This window comes from Ambystoma mexicanum, chromosome 1p (assembly GCF_040938575.1).
Source record: "Ambystoma mexicanum isolate Mex_15411 chromosome 1p, UKY_AmexF1_1, whole genome shotgun sequence".
Taxonomy (NCBI): Eukaryota; Metazoa; Chordata; class Amphibia; order Caudata; family Ambystomatidae; genus Ambystoma; species Ambystoma mexicanum.
In genome coordinates this window covers 792149940-792171223 of record NC_090921.1, presented here as the reverse complement: position 1 = coordinate 792171223, position 21284 = coordinate 792149940, and the positions used below count along the sequence as shown (strand labels likewise).

Genomic DNA, 21284 nt, shown 5'->3' with positions numbered 1-21284 from the left:
TGGTTAGCTTTAGTTGTGAGGGCAAGGATAGGTTTTGGACACAGACAGACTTTTAAGTTAAACTCTTTGACTCAGACTTTCCTTAGTTTCGTTCAGGTAGGGAAATCCCACCTTAGTATAGGGCAAGTTAGGCCTTCAACCATTCTGGCATTTAAGGTAATAAATATCTTTTGTTTGAATTTTAAGTCTGTTGTCTGTGTATTACTTCACAATGCCTTCACAGTGAGAGGAGATTAGTGCAACTTTGAAGTAGAGAGGAGTTTGCTGATATATCTATTTGGATGTGTACTACATATAAGCACACTTTTGGTCAATTTGCCTCCGAAGACACATTCGAACACAGGAATCTGCATATGGGAATTTTACAGTTAGTTTCAGTCCTGATGAAAGCCGTCTCCAGCGAGAGCACTTAATTGCTCATGAGGCCAACAAACTGTGTATCGACTTTCTTCTATTATACAATGTATAGGGATACACATTCAGATCACTGCCCCTCCCAAATGATTTAGATTGCGAGAAATATATTAAACTGCAGAGAATGTGAAGAGAACGGTACAGGGGGAGTGGGGAACCTATGGGTGGAAGTAGTCGATGTGAAAAACATGTATTTTAGCGATTTTATGTAGGGGAATACTAACCATTACTTTGCGATGGTGTTATGTAGACTACATTGCATGTGGGCTACATTCATAACATGAACTAGGGCTGTATTCGAGAGTAGGCCTGAATCCTTGCAGGCCGTATAGGAAACACACAACAACAAGGCCTCATCTATTGCTTGATTATCACATTCCAATCCCCAGGCGCGGCATGGAACATGCACGCATACCCACATATAATTGTATCAAGTCAGTCCTTTGAACAATTAGGTAGGAATGCTAAAAGCCAAATGAAGGACGGGCTGCGGCCCAGTACGAAGGCCACAGTCATGGGAGCCGGGGCAGAGGTCTTGAGCTGCCAAAACAGGAACTGAGATTTAGGACACTAGCGCCCCCCAGAAGAAAGGTCTTCTATTTGAACTACCAGCTGCACAGGAATAGTGCTCTTAAATCCTTCATGAATTGAATGAATTAGTGGGACCTTAGGTCCATCTCCCATGAGGGGTAGCTGGTACAGGGGGAAGCTGAGTACAACAGGGTCCGTGATTTGTGCTAGGGAATGCAAAGGGTGATGTCAAGTTATAAAATTATGACAGGGAGGTACGATGGGGGCACCGATGTGTCTGGGATAAGAAAAGAGTTGTCTTATTTGCAAGGACCAGACTGACCTTGAAGTTATCATGTTGATGACCAGGTGCACATCATGTGGTTAGAAGTGAAGGTAGGATGTTGTCTTTTAAGTTAACCAATTACCTTGCAGCATGTGTGGAGAAGATGGCAGAGAAGACGTCATCACCTATCGGCACAGGGGCCATATATGATTGCTAGCATGTATATAGGTGGTGGACAATGAGTCTGGGGGATTAATACTGTTAACCAAATGCATCAATAATAACGATTCTTTTGCTTATAAAGTGGGATCTATCTTGAGGAGAAGAGAGAGCTCTGCAGCCATGGACTTATAATACCATTGTCGCCATTTTTCTTTTTGTATAAAAAATAAAGCTCTTGTTCTGTCTTGAAAAGGGGTGTAATAGCTTTTTTTCCATAGTGGGTTGTTTTCTCTATGTCTGGATGATGAGGATTTACCCTACAATGTCATGTATATACATTGTTGAATAATTGTTAAATAGTCCAATGGGGAGTGGATTTTGATAGAAGGGTCAATAGGAAATGTGAAACGTTTTTTTTCCTGAAACAATTCAACAATAGTTGGGTTGTGTTCTGTTCCTGTGTGAATCAATATTGTGTGAGTTCACAAACTGTGTCTTGCTATTAATGCACTTTAGATTCATTGTTTTGATTTGTTGTTTGTCTGTATAGTCAGGGATGATGTGCAATACATATGTTTAATTATGTGCAATCGATTGGGATTGTTTGTTCGTGTGAATATTGTTCACGGTGAACTGACCGCAGTAAATGGGCTTGCTTTAGCAATTTGTTCGTAAATGTACGCATACTATGGGCAAAGCCAAGACTAATTTAAAAAGTGCAGTTAAGCAGCAAGATTGAGTACTTCGATCAAACAACCCGAATGTCCCTTACACCTTCCCCACCACCCTCCCCTACTTGCCTGCTTGCTCGCCTCTGCTTTCCCTGCGGCGTCCGATCTGTCCCTCTAACGCGGGTCGGATCCGACACTGCAGGGTCCCTTTTTCTTTTTTCCCTTTTTTTCTGTCCCCTGCCTCCAATGTTGAGGAAGCAGTGGACACCCCTGGAACCCCCTAAGGCCAAAAATACCCACCATGGGAGTGGGTGACACCCCTGCAACCTCCGCTCCACATGTTCAGTATTTTTTATAATCGATCGAATGATACTGGCCAATGTACCATTCGATTGATTATTAACGATCAAATTGGCTAATACCATGTGCAATAATGTGTTTTTTTCTAAAAATGCTGATAGTTTTAAAGAACATCAATTAGTTAAATACATAATTTTTCTTATACATGAAAGTTTGGCAATTTTGCTGAGGTTTTTGTGGTCAACCTGAAGAGACGCCCTGATCACTTTTTTGATGAAAATGCCTCTGAGACTGTGGTCATTCAGGACCTTGAAGTTGGTGAGGAAGCACTGGTACTTTGTGTCTGATAATGGGCCAATCAAGGGCAAAGGAGAGGGATTCCATGTCAGCTCCTATTAAAGAGCATAGAGCTGCTGAAAACCCCTTAGGATTCTGTCAAGGGAATCCTTTCACCTTCTTGATGGATTCTACTGGAGCGGAAGGTGGATCGATGGTTGCTCCGGCAACAAAATCTGATATAGCGCATATGGTACAAGTGCTTCAGAAGAAGATTCAATATAATATCACAACATGTAAACAAGATCTAGCAAAATCAATCTGTGCTTAATATATTGCGACAATTGAAAAAAGAATGGACAAAGCTGAAGATTCTCTCTGTGACCAAGCACACACACACTCATTGTTGATGCAATGGATCCACATACTTGAAGAATATTATGCTGTTTTGGCAGACAAAATGTACGACTATGAAAACCTTTTCAGGAAAAACAATATTCGTATTCGAGGAATCCCGATGTTGTTTCCAATGGGTGCCTTTGAGGAATATATCCAAGCTTTGTTTGGTAAAATTCTGGTGGCAGAAGACACATCCAATTTTACCCTATACAAGATCACTTCCGTATCTGGTGTACCAGAAGGAATTATTATGGGGAGATGTGAGACCAGTGCCAAGTGTGGCTGTCTGGACAAAGAGCAACGTATGCTGCAAAATGCTGCACACATGTTCCCATGGCTAGCAGCTATATGAATGCCACCAAGCACAGAAGTGCAGACTGTAGAGACACTGGGGAATCTGGAGGGCCATGGGGAGCAGAGGAAACCGTGTTCACACTTCTCAAAAAGTAGGGGTCATCCAATGGACCATTGGCCAGTGGAGTACAGCCCTGGTCTCTGTACTTTAGTGTCAGAGTATATCGGAATGCTTTCGATGCCATTTAGTTCTAGCACCAGTTCAATCTACTAGCATTCCCCTTATTGAGCCCTGAATCATTGTGGGCGAGATCCAGGAGCAAGGAAATATGTTTCCTTCTTTGTCCTATTTGAATTGAAATCTTGGTCATGGGCTTCGATTCTTTTCTCAATTTCAAATATGGACATCTGGTAAAATTAGAGTGTAGGAGCAAAGTGGTCTATTTTTGGATTGGCAATGATATCAAATGTGATATAATGTGCCACTTGCTTTTGATGGCTTGATAGATCATGTGCATGTCCACACACAGACACACACCCCCACCTGAAATGGCTGTGTTTTGTTACAGGCCGCTACAATGGAGGACACGCATGGGGGGGATTTTTTATATTTTAATGATTCCCCCTTTTTCAGTTTGATGAGTTCCTCCTCTTCTTTTTCCTGTATATAACATTGCTTTCGGATGTGGGGTTTGGCCCACTTTCTCTTTAAGGAGCCCTATTGAGTCATTACAAGTTAGCCGGACCAGGAAAATCGCTAGTAATTCTGTGACCAGCAATTTTCCTGAAACGGCAAACTACAGGTTTGCCAGTGGGGGTCACTGATAAATCTCCAGGAAAGAGCTAGAGGTAACTCAGGCCGCCACTGGCAAGAACAAGTTGGTATTTCTAGCACCAGTGTTACCGTTGCCGGAAAAAAACGGAAATACCCTACATGAAGTCCTATGGGACTCCATGGAATGGGAATTTACCTCCCTTTCCACCACCTATGATATCCCAGGAAATTCCGCAATAGCAGTCAGCAGGAATGGTAGGTCAGTTTGTTGGTATCCCGTCGGAATTACCGGTGGGATACCGGCAAACTAGTAATAAGCCCCATATATTCAAATGATAACTTGAATAAGTCTATTAGGTTAGCAAGCTCACATGTGTGGAGGTTGAATGTAATTTTAATGAGTTCAAGCTGGTCCACCCCTTGGCAAGTGAGCATCATCTGTGATCTAACCACTGATGTGAACAATCTTTCACTTGCGGATTCTCCCCATGATGAGCGATGGAGGTGACCACTCCCTGCAGGCCAAAAGGGGGTTTGCACCTGTAGGAAAAATGGTCAGCTTAGTCATATGAAGCACATACGTTGCTTTCAGCTACAGAAATCTTACTTCTGGCAGGGCATTCCTGGATGACTGCCTCTTTGGAGGTCATTTTGCTCCTTTTGTATGAACCGGTCCCCTCTGTGAAATGTGCCATTTGCACTGCAGAGTGCAAATGACAAATGTATACAGACAGCAGAAGTTTCTTTACACTTCTCTTTTGCACACCACAGTGCAAACAGAGTCAATGCTGCCTGCCATGTACGCATCGCAGGCAGTGTTTACAATGATTTCCTATGGAATCTGCCTGCTTTTTCCTGGTGCACAGGAAATCATTGGTTTAAGGTCAGCATGAAAATCTCATACCGGCGTGATACCAATTCGTTTTTAAAGGCGGAGGGTAAATGGGAGGTGGAAAAATAACCCCCCCCTACCGTCTGCCTTAAAAAAACAGTAAAAATCCCCAAGAGTGTGAATGGAGGCGTTAAGAGCGGCGTAAGAACGTTGCTCCAAAATGAGCCCGTATGTCTACAATGGCTGTGGTTACGATCCCATTTATCTCAATCTTCTCCACAGATCCTTCAAGTGAGCAGATGAAGAATGCTTCTTCTTTGCTGAACTATTGACTGCTCACTCATGAGTCTCCCGCTTCCTTTTTATGTGGGTGTCCCATAAATGACCTGCATCCTTGATTCAGTTTGCTCCTGCTTCCTACTTGGAAAACCTTGGAAAAAGTATTTTGGTATTCCATGTGGAATATTCGTGCATTTTGCATCCACGGCATCAGTGGTATACTTGTGTTACTTTCTTTCCAATTGGAGGGGCTTTGCAATTTGTGCATTGCCCATTGGCGAATTAGAGGGAATACCCTTTTAATGGACAGTGTGTCCGCTGCATGTTTCATGGTGGTGACACAGGTGACATCCGCTTTGTGGTTTTTGTCTAGATCCTGTATTTTAGTCAGTTGCGTTCTTGGTTCCAGTAGATTGTGCGCCTTGAATCTTAATGACAGACACCCTTGTACCCGTTGAGAGTGCTGGGGTTCACCGAAGGATGAAACTGCACTGAGATATCTCCAGTGGCCACCATCTAGTCATCTTAGTCCTTAGTGTTGGGTAGTGACCTGAATAACCTGTGAAGGTAGTTGTCGTGTAGAGAGTGCTCTGTTTCTTCGTCTGCTGTGGGCTGCCGGCTGTTTCTCAGGAAAGTATAGAGGCGCAAGGGCATGGATGTTCATACAACTGAAATTAGAATAGCAAATAGACAACGGTGGAGATATGTACGCGATTTCACCCCAACTATTCTGGGAGGGGAACATTTAAAATTCTAATGGATTGTTTCCTCTCACTGATTCCTCATCTTTGATATACCGATATCGACGATAGCGGTATATCATTGTTAAGGAATCCGAGGGAGGAACATGCAGTAGAAAGAACATTACCAGGGGTAAGTCATTTGTTCTTCTAAATCAAGTCCCAGAAACGTAGAGAACGTTTTTATTTATGCACCTAGGTCATAGAGAGCCATGAGGTCTCCCAGGGGGATTTTTGAAGGAGCACCACGGTATAGTGCCAAATGGCCCACTGCTTTCCGACTCATGATCACAGGGGCAGGGTCTTTATTCATCTTTTTGTGACTTCATGCCTTCATGCCTTCATGTCCCCCACACATGCTACGGGTGTGTTGAAGAGCTTTAGGATCCAGGGGTGCTCAACATGTTGGGCGGGTTAGCATGTATCTGAATCCTTTAATACAATAACAGGCAGACACAAATATTCCATTTTAATTTCTCATGCAGCTGCATAGGGGAAATGTGATTTCAATCCAAAAATGCAGATGTGTGATATGCTTGGGAGGCTGCTGCTGTGATAATTTGCCTACCTGGTCCAGGAAGCCGTTCCATAAGGTGAGGTAGTCGGCAGGGTATGTGGCGAAGATTGATGCAGTCTCCCTAGGGCCGGTTACAGTCAAGCTTCCATTGCAATACTGCTGGATTGCATCTACAGGAAGAAATTGATAATGGTTGAAAGGGAGCAAGCATGCAAAGTGAAAGACTGAAGATACAGAAGGCTAAAGATGCAGATACCTGAGCTAGACAGAGACAGGGAGAGCTAAGATTGGCACACAGGGGAAAGGGAGCAACTTTGTGCCTCTAAAGACAGAGCAGGCTCGGCAGAGTTACTCACATGTTTGGGGTATGCACCCAGCCCTACCAACCTTCAAGAGGAATTGAGTAGATGTTCCTGCAGAACGGCCTGTCTCCCTAAGGACCAGCCCACCTTTGCTAAGGCTGCCAAAGATAAAGGATCGACACAATCGCTAGTGAGGACTGGGCCCGGGCCACATAAAAAGTGTAGGGTCCCGGGCATTCTAGTAATGGCTGAGGGACAGCGCTGCATATAAAAAACCCAAAGGGATGATCTCACAATGATATCACTAGATGCACAGGCACCAGAAAAGAGCAAGTAAACGTGCCACGTCCTGACGAATAAGTTGCCAACACCTTCACGTGGCCTCTCACCAGTCAATATTGGATCTCAATGTGACCATGTACCCGTGAACTGACATGCCTTCTTTCCTATTCTCTGCTTTGTCATGGCCACTCTAACCCCGAGAACCACTTTGCCACGGAATTGGTAATGCCAAGTAGGTGGACATATCATGACCCTTTTCAAATCTTAGTGCAGAAGTGCGAAATAGGATGTTGTGCCCATGTCTCTGTGTGCATTTATAAGGTGACAATGCCACCAATAGGGTGATTTGGGGTTACCCATCCCTGGCAGCCAGATTAATATCTTGACTTGCATGAGGCCAATGCTAGACTGTGATGGCAGACTAGGGGCATGATTTATGCCTATTTGATGGCACACAGAACCCACCTGTCCTACAGCATTGGGCTGCACTTTTCAGGAGTACTGTTCCACCGTGGCTGTTTTCTTATAATGCTTCAGCCACCTCTGCTGCGATGTCGAAATCGCACAGACTCAGCTTCCAAGTCGGAGAGGAACAACATCTGCCAAGTGCAAGCACTAATTTAATGGACTTTATCCAGGACTCTTAATCTTGTCGACTCTGCAAAATAGCTACTATTTATGATAACAATTATGTCTTGGAAGCTGAAGCTGGCACGGCCAGGTATAATCAGTTCAATAAACTGTGCCTGAATCAAATCCATCATGCGGTCATTGGTGCCAAGTGACAAGCGAAGACACTGGTACTTCCTGAAGCAGACGGTCCTGTGGGTAATTCCCAAAAAGGTCGGTACCTCGCTGTTCAGGCTGGGCACAGGGCATTCACCTAACATGAGACTGACAAGCATTAGTCTTTCATTGGCACGCCAGTCAGGAAACAGGAAATCGTTCAGACTGCAGGGGCGCACCTACACTGAAACTGGAGGAGAGGTCTAGTGTTCAGTGTCTTTGAGGTGTCAGTGGGAAGTCAGAAAGGGGACCCGGGCAACTGACTAGAAACTGTGGGCCCTGAATCGTGTCACGGGACGTAACATCATTTTGCCTACCATCATGTACTAAGGCTTAACACAATTTATGTTATGTTAGGTGATGTTATTTGGCATTTATATAGCGCCTTATGTATCATCTAAACACAATTTAGAAAAAATGGGCATCCCTTAATTTTTTGTTAACGGGGGCTTGACTCTGACTATAGGGAACCTTAACAATTAACAAAAAGAGCAAGTCTTAAGTGACCCCTCACTCTTGTGTGAGTATCGTTAGTCATCTGTGGACATAAGGCAGGTGTATTCAATTCAATGCAACGGACCTCAACTCCTATTTATGATATAAAATGTTTTGCTCAATTTTTACTCTGCAAACTTAATTCAAACACAATATACAAAAATAATCACAATTTGTCACAAACATAAGACATTCACAGTATTCATCATAAAGGTTTCCCATTGATGTGCAAAAACTGCTCAAAGAAGTGCATGGGTGTGATGTGGGGTTAGTATTAACCAAAGTGCCATGTGTGCAATCAACACAGTTTTATTCACAGTTCCTTGTTTTTGACTATTCTACATTTTGATCCAGGTGACCATAAGAACACTACCAAATGAAGTTGTTCTACATCAGAGATTCAATTTCCCAAAGCACTTTGATGGCAAGCTCGCATTTTAAATGCAAAGTGAAATCACAAATCAGTGGATTTTACAGTTCATTCATCTTGTTCATATTGGTTTTGTGTGTTCTGAATATTGCCCAGCGGGTGAGTTTTCTACTCTTCTAATTCTGCTTTTTTTTAGAAGAGAAGAAAAATAGGTTCGCTAATGTAGACCCCTGTGAGATAGATGCCCTTTGTATCAGCAACTGCATAAGAACAAAAAAAACGAGTTGCCAGTAGTTATAAATGAATGTGACATGAGAAGCCATGTTCGGTCTGTGAGAACAGACCGTAAAAAACTGTTTTTGACTAAAGTTTTCATAAACATGTGTGACCCGCAGGAACAAACACCAGGAGAAATTAAGTACCAGGAGTAAGCCAAGGGGCACAAGTATTAAGGTTAGTGCAATAATATATCACAAGACATGAATGAATAAAAGTGACCTGACAGAATACATTATGAATATTAAAAATAAGCATGCTATTACTTTAGGTGCCATATCATTATAACGTTTGGCTAATTGAAAATCATGACAAATCGGGATCTCTTTGCCTGTGTGTATAACCAAATGAAGGTCAGTAGTCCCCTGCGGTTGAGATCAGCTTTTTGCAAGTATTTCACACAAAATGGATCCTCATTCATTAGTTTATGTTTGTTACATTACATAACGAATGGGAATATTGAGGGGAAGCGGAGCGATTGTTTTTAGTTTTTTATATCAATTCCATGTCCTGATGAAGGCCTCTATGCATACTAAAAAAGAAGATTGCTAAAGGATGGGTGGATCTTTCTGAAGGATCAAAACACCCTGTGTCGACAGATTCCTTTTTTTTTTATAGAACATCCTTCTAAAAAAGCAGAATTAGAAGAGTAGAAAACTCACCCGCTGGGCAATATTCAGAACACACAAAACCAATATGAACAAGATGAATGAACTGTAAAATCCACTGATTGTGATTTATCTCTGCATTTAAAATGCGTGCTTGTCATCAACGTGATTTGGGAAATTGAATCTCTAATGTACAACAACTTCAGTTGGTAGTGTTCTTATGCCCACATGGATCCAAACGTATAATTGTCAAAAACCGTGTACTTTGAATAGAACTTTGTTTATTGCACACACGGCACTTTGGTTACGGACCCCATATCATACCCAAGCACTTATCCTTTTCCCCAACCTATATTTTCATTGAAATATCAATGAATAGAGTACAAAGTATAGCATGAAACAAGACAGAATCACAGCTGGACACCGACATTTCATTTTCTGAATATGAGAAACATAAATTCCCCCCAAATGCCCGTGATCTTTGTAATTTTAGATCGAATCTCCTGTCAATAGGTCTGCATGATTGGGCAGTGCCACCACATGTAGGCTACGTCTCCCAGTTGCCCGCAGCCGTGCCAGCAGCAGTCTGAGTAATCAGGGCAGATTGCATGTAATCTTTGAGGGGTCGAATAACATCGGAAGCATACTATGAAGGCTCCCTCCTTAATGAGAGAGCATCGAGAGCTCTTATATGCCTGTGCCCAAAGTTTCAGGCATGAATCTTCAGAGCTTGCTAGCCCCAATTCTTTCACCCAGCGTAACGTATACAAAGATTTTTCTCTCTGAGGAGCGTTCTCAAGCAAGCAGTAACAAGTAGTGACCTTGCGCAAGCCCTACCCTCTAATACCCTACGTTTTATGCCAGCTGTAGGTCGACAGCCAGCTTGCTTGATATCATTATTGGAATCCCAGTGGCGTATCCGCGCATATCAAAAACGCTCCACCTCCATCAATTCGAACCTCTCTTTACAGTCAACAAATGTGAGCAGTTTCTCATCCTTGCAGAGATCCCTCAATCATTGAGTCCCCGTGGCAGCCCATTGTTTGAACGCAGTGGTGTGCATACCTGGAGAAAAAGTGGGATTTGGAAGGACTGGAGAGAGAGGACCGAGCCCGACTTGAACCCCGACTGAGCACATGCCTTGTCCCACTGTTGTGGAGTGGTGAGGGTGGTCATTAAGAGACTACCATATGCTTGATGCACCTCTTTAGGGAGGAAGGGAAGATAAACCAGCGTGAATGGGGAAGCGGCTTGCTCTATGACCTTCCACTTAGGCGATCTTTCTGCCAGAGCCCAACCCAACATTGGAGCAACCTGGGAAGACCTAAAGTACCTTTGATTCGATGGGACCCCAAGTCCACCCAGACCCTTGGACCTAGTGAGGAGCTTGTGAGAAATTCTCAGAGGTTTGCAATGCCAGATGAACTGCCCCACTTCTTTCTGCAGCTCGATAAACTCTCACTCTGGGATATGAATTGGTAACACTTGAAATATATAGATTAGCTTTGGGAGCAAGGACATCTTGATCGTGCGATCCGGCCCAGCCACGAGATCTCCTGAGTGTCCCATCACTGTAGTAATTCTTTGGCTTCCTTCCACAGCTGTGGGTTGTTGGCTTTCAGTAAAGTAGTATAATTTTAGGTAATCTAAACCCTCAGGTAAGAGAATTCCCAGTCAGCCCAGCAAAAAAGGGAAGCTCCCTCTCAAGGCGGTCAAGACCTCAGGGGCCTCGGTCAGGGCCAGTGACACAAATTTCCCATTGTTGATGCAAAACCCTGATACCTTGGTGAATTAATCTAATAGCTCAAGTAGTTCTGGTAGTGAGGACAATGAGGACCGGAGGAAGAACAGGACGTCATCGGCATACAGTGCCCCTTTGTGAGTGGTCCCTCATATGTGTAACCAGAGATGCAGGGGTGGAGATGGATCCTCTGGGCCAACGGCTCCATAGCCAGGGCAATAATCAGGGCAGATAGGGGGGCATCCCTGTCTGGGACCCCTTCCCAAGGGGAGCAGAGGGGAACTGAATGTGTTTACCTTAGGTCGGGTGGCAGGGATCTGAAAATTCGCTAACACCAGTTTGGAGAAGCGTGGGCCAAACCCATATGCCGGTAGCAATAGCTTTAAGTAGTCCCAAGACATACTATCGAGTGCCCAGTGTGCGTCCAAGGAGAGAAGAGATAAACCCACTCTTATTTGAGGAGCTAAGGTAATGAGATCCACCACTCGCCTAATATTGTTGTGTGCACTTCTATTTTTTATAAAGCCGGTCTGGTCTCTGTTAATTACATCTGTGTGGACCTCTCCTAGATGAGTAGCAATATAGTTTGGCATCAATATTTAAGAGGGCTATGGGGTGCTAAGAGGTACAGTCCTCTGGGTTTTTTCCTGGTTTCAGTAGAAGGGTAGTGGCGATTCTGGCATAGTGCCAGTCATGATGCCAGAGGCTAAGAAGAAATTAAACAATTTAGTTAGTTGTGGTAGTAGGGCGTTAGCAGCGGTTTTATAAAATGTGTTGGAGAAGCCATCTGGGCCGGGGGCCTTGCCCAACGGGAGCGAACAAATCGCTTGCGCTATTGCTTGGGCAGTAATGGGTGCCTCCAGGAGGTCTCTGAGATCCTGGGAGATTTGAGGGTGCTTAGATTGAAAAATAAAATCTTGTATTAAGGCGTGATCCCCCTGGTGTGCTGTTGAGACAGCGTGAAAGTGTTCTTCCATTACTTGTAGTTTCTCTGTCTCCGTGACCACCCATTTCACTGTTCCATCCCTCAAAGTAGCAATGTAGTTGCGAGCGGCCATCTTCTGCAATTCTGCGGCAAGCAATTTATTGGCCTTGTTACCCCTGGAAAAGAAATGCTGCTTGGTGAACAGAATGGAGTGGGCCGCTCTCCCCATGAGATGCGTTTCCAGGCCCGTTTGGCTACCCGCAGGTCTCGGAGCGAGAGCCGAGACCCCTTCATCGTGTATTACTTTTCCTTTTCTCTGACCTCTCCCTCCAGCTGAGCTCAATGAAACACCCACGAATCACAGCTTTTCCAGTGTCGTTTTCCTTAAAGTAGTTTGTTATGGTGTTGCAAGATGTGGGTTCTCAGCATAGTATCTTTAAAAAGAAAATCATTTATCCTCCAAAGCGGGTTAGTCAAGGGAGCCGGGTGGGGCAGATTGAGCTTGAGTTTAAGAGGAGCGTGGTCGGATAGGGCCTTGTGGTGTATATCAATAGCCACCAAAGCCGGGATAACACTATTAGAGATGAAAAACGTATCTAGCCTGGAAAACCTTTTATGAACCAACGAGTCAAACATGTAATCTCTTTCCCCTGGGTGAAAAAGCACCACACCTTGATCAAGGAGTGTTCGCGCAATAGCAAAGTATTGGGAAGAAACTTCTTCCTATTGCGAGGAGTAGGGGCGAGGGACTTATCTACAGTTAGATCAGTGACACAATTAAAATACCCTCCCTAGATAACTTCCCCTTGAGCGGAATTCGGCCAGCACCCTGGAACAAGATACCAGGAACACATCCTGTTTATCATTTGGGCCATAAATAGAAGCCAGTGTCATCTTGCGACCATGAATTATTGCTGTGATCATTAGATACCTCACCTCCCATCACAAAATATCTTCAAAACCCTCAAAGGGAAGGTGCTTGCAACCATGATGGCAACAACCGCACGCTTTTTAGACCCACTGGAAGCAAAGTAGGTGATGGGGTATTATTTGCTAAGGCGCACTTCACCTGAAGGCAAGAAATGAGTCTCTTGGAGAAATACCAAGGCTGCATCAAAGGCAGCTAATCTGTGGATCAGAGCCTTATGCTTTAACAGAGCATTGAGACCCTGTACATTCAGGGTCACGCAGGATATGTCAGGGGCCGCCATCATGAGCCCCTTCGAGCACGGCTAAAGCTTAGGGAACACCCACTATGCCCATTGTGAAGGCGTTAAGAGAGTAGCACACAGGAAGAGAAGAAGGTCCAAGTCGCACGATGACAAATAAGTAATTACCCCCAAAACCAGAAAAGAAACAATAACAAAAAAAGCTCCAACAGCTGCCCTCAAAACCTGTTGTTAAAGGGCTTGTCAGGCGCTATCCGCTTAGGGTACCCACCCTCCCCATCCTTTCCCCGCAAACTGTAGCTAAGCAACAACCATAGAATAACAATTTCTCAACGGTTGGGAACAAAACTCTAAGCTTACATGTGAACCATGAAGTACAGGAGACCACAGGACTCAGAAAGGTTGTCAGCCCAGCCGCAGGCCACCAGGCATTAGTCTGGATCACTCGAGCATGGTTCTATGTCAGCCATCAGAGTTGTTCTCGAGGGGTCGTGCCTTCCCATGGGTCTCCTTGTTCCATTCCAGGGGCTAAGATCTGAGCGAGCTGTCACCGCGGCCCTGTTCCAATGCACCTGGGGCGCTGGCGTATCTTCCATCAGCTCCCTCGCTTCCTCCTACGAGCCAATAACATAGTGCTGATTATGGTAGTCAAACATCATCTTACAAGGGAATCCCCAGCGACAGCAGATTTTGCGTGATTGCAGCTAGGATGAGACCAACTGTAAATTCAGCCGGCTGGCCAAGGTGTGCGGTGAGAGGTCTTTAAATAAAATAAGTCTGGTACTCAGGAATTCCACTGGCTCCTTTTTCAAAGCTGCTCCCATGATGGCCTCTTTTTGCTGAAAGAAGTGTATTTGTGCAGGAATGTCAGGCAACAAGTTGCACCGCTGCTGGGTTGAGGAGAAATCACTGTGGGTTTCATCACACGTTTTGCGGTATGCTGGCAGCCTGGGCTAATAGCATTATTGCCAACCGGTCCGGCGCTACTAGCGCCGGATCAAAGGTAGGGCGGTAATGGGTATTCCCTATTTCCAATGGGGCATTTTCAGCGCAATTAGCGCACGCTAATAGCAGCGCGCTAATTGCGCACGAAAATTGGGTGTTAAATTGGCGCATTTACCCGAGCTTAGAGCTGGGAGTAAATGCTACCAGACTCGTGATTGGGCGGATCTTAAATCCAGCAGTAATAACATTGCTGCTGCATTTAAGGGCTACCGCCCAACTCGTGGTTAGGCCCTGTGTGTTCTATCCAGAATCAGGTCTTCAGAATCTGGGAGATCCAGTCGAGACCGGATCAAATCCCAGACGTAATCCACCAGCTCATTATCTTGCATGTGTCTCGGGATCTGCAAAGGCGAATATTATTTTTGCACCATCTGTTTTTCCAGATCCACCTGCTTGGCCCAGATGAATTCAAGTTGTTCCTCAATATCTACCACTCCTTTCGCCAGTTCTGCATGTTCATTGGCTTTTCCACACACCGTGTTTTCCATGTCGGTCACGTGAGATTCTAAGCCCACAAGCTGCAAATTCAGGTCTGCTATGGATTTAGCCAAGTTCACTTTGGAAGATTTGATTTCCTGGGTGATCTCGGGGGTGGAGGGGTGATATCTTGTTTAAGAGCTGACAGCACAACACGTTCCTAACGGAGGATCCGTGTGGGCAACTGCCAGGGGTTGGGGGGTGGACCTCTGATCGACTGCATTTGCTTGCTGTTTCCGTCTTGCATGGCCAACATTGCTTTAATATCCGTTGTCTTCACCTTTGCTCCAGATTTTGGCATCAAAGAGAAGAGTACAGTCTATTGGCACAGCAAAGAATTGGCAGTGCCCCAGACCCCACCTGCAAGCTTCAGCCAGGAAGGTTCAGCGATCTGTATTGAGGACGCCCCCACCAACAGCTCGGTGAGTTGCAACCCCTGGGTGTAGATCTTGGAAGTCCCCAGCCAGAGGCTCCACACACACTGAGGCCCCGTAAAGGTCACACAGCAGCTCTTGCTCCGGATGAGCAGATCCCCAGCTCAAGCAGATGTACGCAAGTTCAACGGGTTCACATTGGAGCCCCACCACACAACTCGGCGAGAGGTTCTGTCCCACAAGCTAGATCCCTGCCTTCATGGATAATGCATGAGTATTGGAAATGGAGCCCACAGCAATGACGGGCACAGACTGTCTTGCTGAATGAGGAAAGCATCGACCGGGAACTCTCAATGTAACTGAGAGGCCCACTCCAATTGGAGGTTTCCCTGTCACTGACTGTATCCTCACCACCCTCCTGGGTCACGGCGGTCGCTGAAGTCCCTCACGCTTACCGGCACAGGAGTGATTGAGATATTATGGGGCCGCATGTAGCAGGCTGTCTTGACTCTGTGGCTTGTGTTTATGTGAGAGGCCTCACTGGAGCCGCCATCCTCGCGGCGGTCTGATTCGCTGATGCCTTCGTGGGTCGCTGTTGACCAGTGGGGCTCCTCTCGCCCACTGGATGCAGGGGACCGAGATCACCACGCAGGGCCCCCCGGATCAGTGAGGGAGCACTCCAGGGGGAGACTGCACTTCCCTGGTGCCTCCTTGCCGTGCTCGGTTTTCAGCTCTGTCTGACTCCCACCCTGTATCACCTCTCGGCTGCCGTTAAATTTAGAGTAACTACGTGTCTTTCGGCTGATGTATATTTCAATGTATACAACTTGTGTTGTTTTGGTGCTATGGTTGTGTTGTCGCTTAGAATGGGAGGTAGAATGATGTTTGAGGTGGTTAATACTACCATATTGTTCCCAAGAGACCACCCAATAATAACTGGGGACAACCTTTTTTCATTTGGTCACATTTATTTGTGTATATCCATGCAAAACAATCTTTGACCAGCTTGTATGCCCTGTTGTCTGTGTTAGTCCCCATTTATGGAGTCCATAGGACTACATGGGGATTTTGTTGGATTTACCACTCAGGGTAATTCCACCAGTGTTCATTTCTGCCAATTTGGCATTTTTTGGCAGTAAATCATCAGAAATTACCTCCAGCATTTTAGTGGAGGTTTTCCCTCCGCCTCACCACCAAAGTTGTAGTACGGTAGTGCTGTAATGCAGTGGTAATGTGGTTACCACTGCATTACCGCCATTTCTTACCATACTGCCCACCATAATCGTAATGTGGCCCAATTGTATAAATCAGTCCCATGGTTATGTAGAGTTTTTGTGAGAAACTTCTAGATCTCTCACCTTTGCATGATGTTATTAACGTTTGACTGGCCACATAAAACCAACCTTTTTTTTTGCATGTGCAGATAGTAGAAATCATGGATCCAATCCAGGCTCGGAATCCCCCAAAGGCAATAGGGCAATGCCCAAAGTGCTGGCCCAGTTTGCTTCCGGGGCTTGTTTTGTGGACTTAGCTGGGCTGCTTTTGTGACATCGAGCACCAAACAACTGGGTTTTTTTAATAAAATGACTGGCCTAATATATTAAAAAATACCCAAATCAAAAATATGTTTACAGAAATTGCACTTCCCCATACTACTCGGGTGTTTGGAAAATCAACAAATTTCTACTCACGAATATGGGCCAATTAATGTTTAGATGCCAGGAGCGATGATTGTGCCCTAGTCCAATCCCTGATAAAAAAAAGAAAATAGTGTTTAAAAGGGAGCTTCACTGTATTACTTACTCACTTTAGGTGCCTCGGAATGAAATAAGGAATACAATGAAGAGAGCCCAAATTCCACGATTGTGGAGTCCTATCTTGTTTTTGGGACTTAAGGGTACACAAGACTCGAAAAGATAGGACTTAGTCCTTTATCAACAGTTATCCATTCATCTGAATGCCATTGGTTAATTCAAAAAGTACAAATTTTAATGGAGATAGCAAAATAGTCTAAAACACATGATTAAACCCTCTAAAAAGATACAAGTGTATCGTGTTGACAAAGACAAACATTAAGAACATACAATTCTAAAAGATCTTAGAGATAATGACTTTCTAATCTCTAATTCTTCTATTCTAAATCTATTCAATAATTAGGATTAGATTGTCCCTTCATTGGAATTTTCAATTCACTCAGACAGTTTAACTAATTAGACTGACAAAAAATTCTCGACATGTTTCAGTCCTCTGTGTAGGTCTTGGGACTTTCTTCAGGAGTGGTCAATAAGGGGGGTTTAGAATGGGCTTCAGCTAAGTATGAACTCTTCTGGCGTCTTCTTTAAGATGATAATAACTGTTGATAAAGAAACATTAAAAAAGAATCAATTTATGTTTCTTTAGACACGTTTAGAGGTGTCAAGAAAGACTACAGGGTCCATTTGGTTACCTGGTCTTCTTAGTGTGGGGGCTTTCTTGATTAGCAGGTGAAAAAATGTCCACATGTGTTGGGCATCATTTTCTTGGGAGGAAGGATATTCCTACCGAATCTGCAAACAACAAATTATTTTATTTACAAGAAAGTCTACTCCAGCCTTCAGCTTAGAAAACACAAAGCATTCTGGTAATTGCAGTTCCTCTGCGAGGTTGTTTAATTTGGAGAGGAGTGGTGTCCTTTCTTTAGTAATTGGTTATGGTTTCTATATATTTTCTACGTATTTTAAACATAATGGCGAGATCATAATAGCTCATCCCTTATGCATGGGTTCTTAAAAATGTTTTGTGTCGCATTTTAGTCAGCTTACCAGTAGTTTAGTCAGAAAACTCTCTCTGTACTTTTTGAATTAACCAATGGCATTCAGATGAATGGATAACTGTTGATAAAGGACTAAGTCCTATCTTTTCGAGCCTCGGAATGAAACACAGATTTAGTAGTAACTGGTAGGGAACTGGCGCTGTGTGGGGTATTTCAGCTGGAAATGTCCCATCACAGGGCCAATAATGGATAAGAAAGGCTCTGCTGATAACAAAGGCAAGGGCTAGGCCTTTGTGAAGGTGCTGGCCGTACAGCCGTGCACAGGGTTTATCTTCTAATAATAATAATAATTTAGCAGTTATATGGTGCTACGAACCCTCAGACATCTGAGCGCTGCTTATTATTTTACCCACGGTGTGTGGTGCTCATGTATCAACCTTGGAAGGATGAAAGGCTGAGTTTGCGTCAGCAGGCTCTGCACAGATGTCAAAGCGAGCGCTCTACTCGCTGTGCTATCGGAAGGCTTCTGCATTCTGTCCTGCTCCTGACAGCTCTGAAGGTCAGCACGACCCATCAGAATTAAGACCGATTAACCCTCCTGACCCTCAATCCAGTTCTGTGCGTTGTGGCATCTCCACTGGTAGGGCATCAAGTATGAAGAGGGTTTGCACCTTATTCCGATGCAGCACCCAAAGTTTAACATTAAGATGGTCCTTCGTTTTATTCCTGTTGCTCCCTGAGCTCTTGTGCACTTGACTCCCACTGGATTTTAACAGCTAGGACTTGAAGGGAGATGGCCTGCCATAAGAGGAGTGCAACCGTGGGATGCTGTGCCATTCTCCTCAAAAGCATAGCTTCGGGATAGGGATATCTGGTTTAAGAAAACAGAAAAAAAGCACATTAATTACAAAGTCAATGGACTTGCTCTTGGGACGATAGCTCAGGGGCAACGTGCTCGCCTTGGAAACAAGACAACAGGAAGCAACACAGGTTCAATCCCTGGGTCCCGCTTATAAACCTCTGGGTATTAAGCGTGTTGTAAATAACCTATCATATCATAGCTTTTATGAAGTGATTGTGCGGCCATTTCAGACTACAACATTGTCAACGCTAACATGGCACCATCAGTGCTATTTGTTGGGGATCTTCGCTTTGTACAAGCGAAACAGAGGGCACATGCACGATTTTGGCAGCGGTCATCTGCAAACAAACGCCTGATAAGCAACCTTTCGTTTTGTAGATTAGGTTACTGGGATGAACTAAATCCTAATATTGCCAGCCACAGTGTCTTTCTAAAGAGCCTTACAAATATGACTTTTATGCCAAGTTTTTTTTTTACGGAGTTCTCACTCCCCTTGCCCTCTGGTGCTTAGGTACCATGACGCAGCAGGGCCAACAATAACAATTATAGACTTATATGTAACATTACTAATAAGCGCAAGAGAGAGAAGACAAGAAAGCAAAGAATGAATTAAGTAAGAGAAGGCATACATGGGATCAGTAACAACGGGCAGTTTAATGACGTTTAGCCAATGGAAAGGAGAAATGAGGAGGCAGTGGTGGAATGTGTCAGAGGAGAATGAGAAAATGTGGAAGAGGGATAAGGAAGGCGTGGAAATGCTGTACCGTAATAAAGAGCGTATGCAGTTCCGGCAGCTGCAAAGGAGGCGAGGATCTGGATGAAGACGAATAGCGGCATCTTCCTCCACTGGAAGCGCCCAAGAAGGCACATGCTGAGCGTGTAGGCCGGGTTCAGGTGCCCTCCTGCAGGAGATAAGCAGAAGAGCCATTCAGTAGTGTGATCCCGACCCTATCCCTTCTGGAGCTTCCCTCATCTTCAATATGTACGAAACATCAAGTGAACTAATAGAGGCCTTCATTCTTTAGGCAATATTTGATGCCACCCTTGGATCTCTACCTGCCGTGTGGCATCAAATCCCCAAGAAGGAGCACCATTGACAATGCGTAATCCATACCCATATCACTCCGAGATCCCACCCAAGAGATAAAACCCCTCTGATAGTAGGGGAAATCTCCAAGCAGCACCCAAATGGAGTGTCAGACCACCAGTGATCAGAGCAGAGAGACTCTGCCCAGAAAGTCACATTCCCAGAAGCAGGAAGATGAACCCTTTGCTAACCAACCACTACCAGAGGCCCCACATTAAGCATAGGTTGACAACACCAAAATGAGGAAAGCCCAATTTCCAATAGGTTGCTACCGGCCAGGCCACCTGAGAATTAGAATGACTGTGGCAGAAGGAGGAACACATTGCCAGCAAGCCACAGCCTGAGGTGTGCATACAGCTTTAGATTGCCAATAACAGAAAGAGGAATCCATTGAGAGAGTCCTCCTACCTGAGACGCCACCCGAGACGTAGATTGCTACGGTAACCGCCAGGGCACCTCCCAGGTACATAGTGAAATAGCCGCCCTTTGTTTGTAAGCTGGTCACAGCCTGCGCCGTCGCGCCATTGGTTATCAGCTGCAAAGACAAGAGAAGGGACATCCATGGAAGCTTTCCGGAATGCACATTTGAGCGATTTACGTATCATTCTCAGGGTAAAATCTCCCTTCCCCCCATGATAAATCTGAAATGTATTTGATTGTCTTTTAACGTAATTATTTCAGAAATGTTATTGTTTTATTTCATCATGTACACTTGCATAAAGCCCTGTAAAATCTAATGTTACATTTCCATCCAATAATATCAATATATCTTATCAATATTCCAAATGTGTTCTCCAGTGAAGGTGGAGGAGGTGAGGGTGTAGAGATGAACACGTAGAATTGAGGAGAAGAAGGTGCCCCATTCCCTCACCACCAGCAACTGACCACAGTCACTGGGCCGAGGTTCCAGAGAGGAACCTTCCAGAATAAGAATAAAGATAGCATGTAAGGGGCAAGATACTTTACAACATTTCCCTCTCCCAAGGAAAATGTGTGTGGGCAAATGCAGAGAGACATGCACAGTTACTCCAGCCTCTAGTCAGGACATGTATCTAGAACTATCTGCAGTCTTCCCCCTTTCCTGGCTTCACTCTCCCTCTCAGGAGTACTTGTCAGAGGTGCTGCGCTTCTATTTGTTGCTTTGACAACATCAAGACGCCATGTACATCAATCCACTAAGACAATACTTGCCCTGGAGGCTCCTACGTTCAATTCCCCTAAACTTGTCAGATCATTGGAAACCACAAGGTGTACTCACAAAGGTTTTAAAGTGGGTTGAGCGAGGGGCCCTAAACAATGGGTCTGGCCTAAATTTGGG

At 44.7% G+C, this 21284-nt stretch overlaps 1 protein-coding gene across 5 annotated transcripts in view; it reads right to left on the bottom strand.

Moving 5' to 3' along the window:
• Nucleotides 1-21284, bottom strand: part of AQP10 (aquaporin 10) — a 299203-nt gene that overhangs the window by 112699 nt on the left and 165220 nt on the right. For 2 of the 5 annotated variants that reach the window (XM_069651908.1, XM_069651915.1), the window contains exons 2-4: nucleotides 20375-20501; nucleotides 19644-19781; nucleotides 6507-6625 (exon numbers count right to left, since the gene is read on the bottom strand). In XM_069651908.1, the coding sequence (XP_069508009.1) occupies nucleotides 6507-6625; nucleotides 19644-19781; nucleotides 20375-20501 (384 nt within the window). Of the gene's footprint in view, nucleotides 1-6506; nucleotides 6626-13769; nucleotides 16926-16956; nucleotides 17016-17485; nucleotides 17619-17711; nucleotides 17812-19643; nucleotides 19782-20374; nucleotides 20502-21284 lie in introns of those variants that run through there. The other 3 variants (XM_069651880.1, XM_069651888.1, XM_069651898.1) reach the window with 3 other exon arrangements.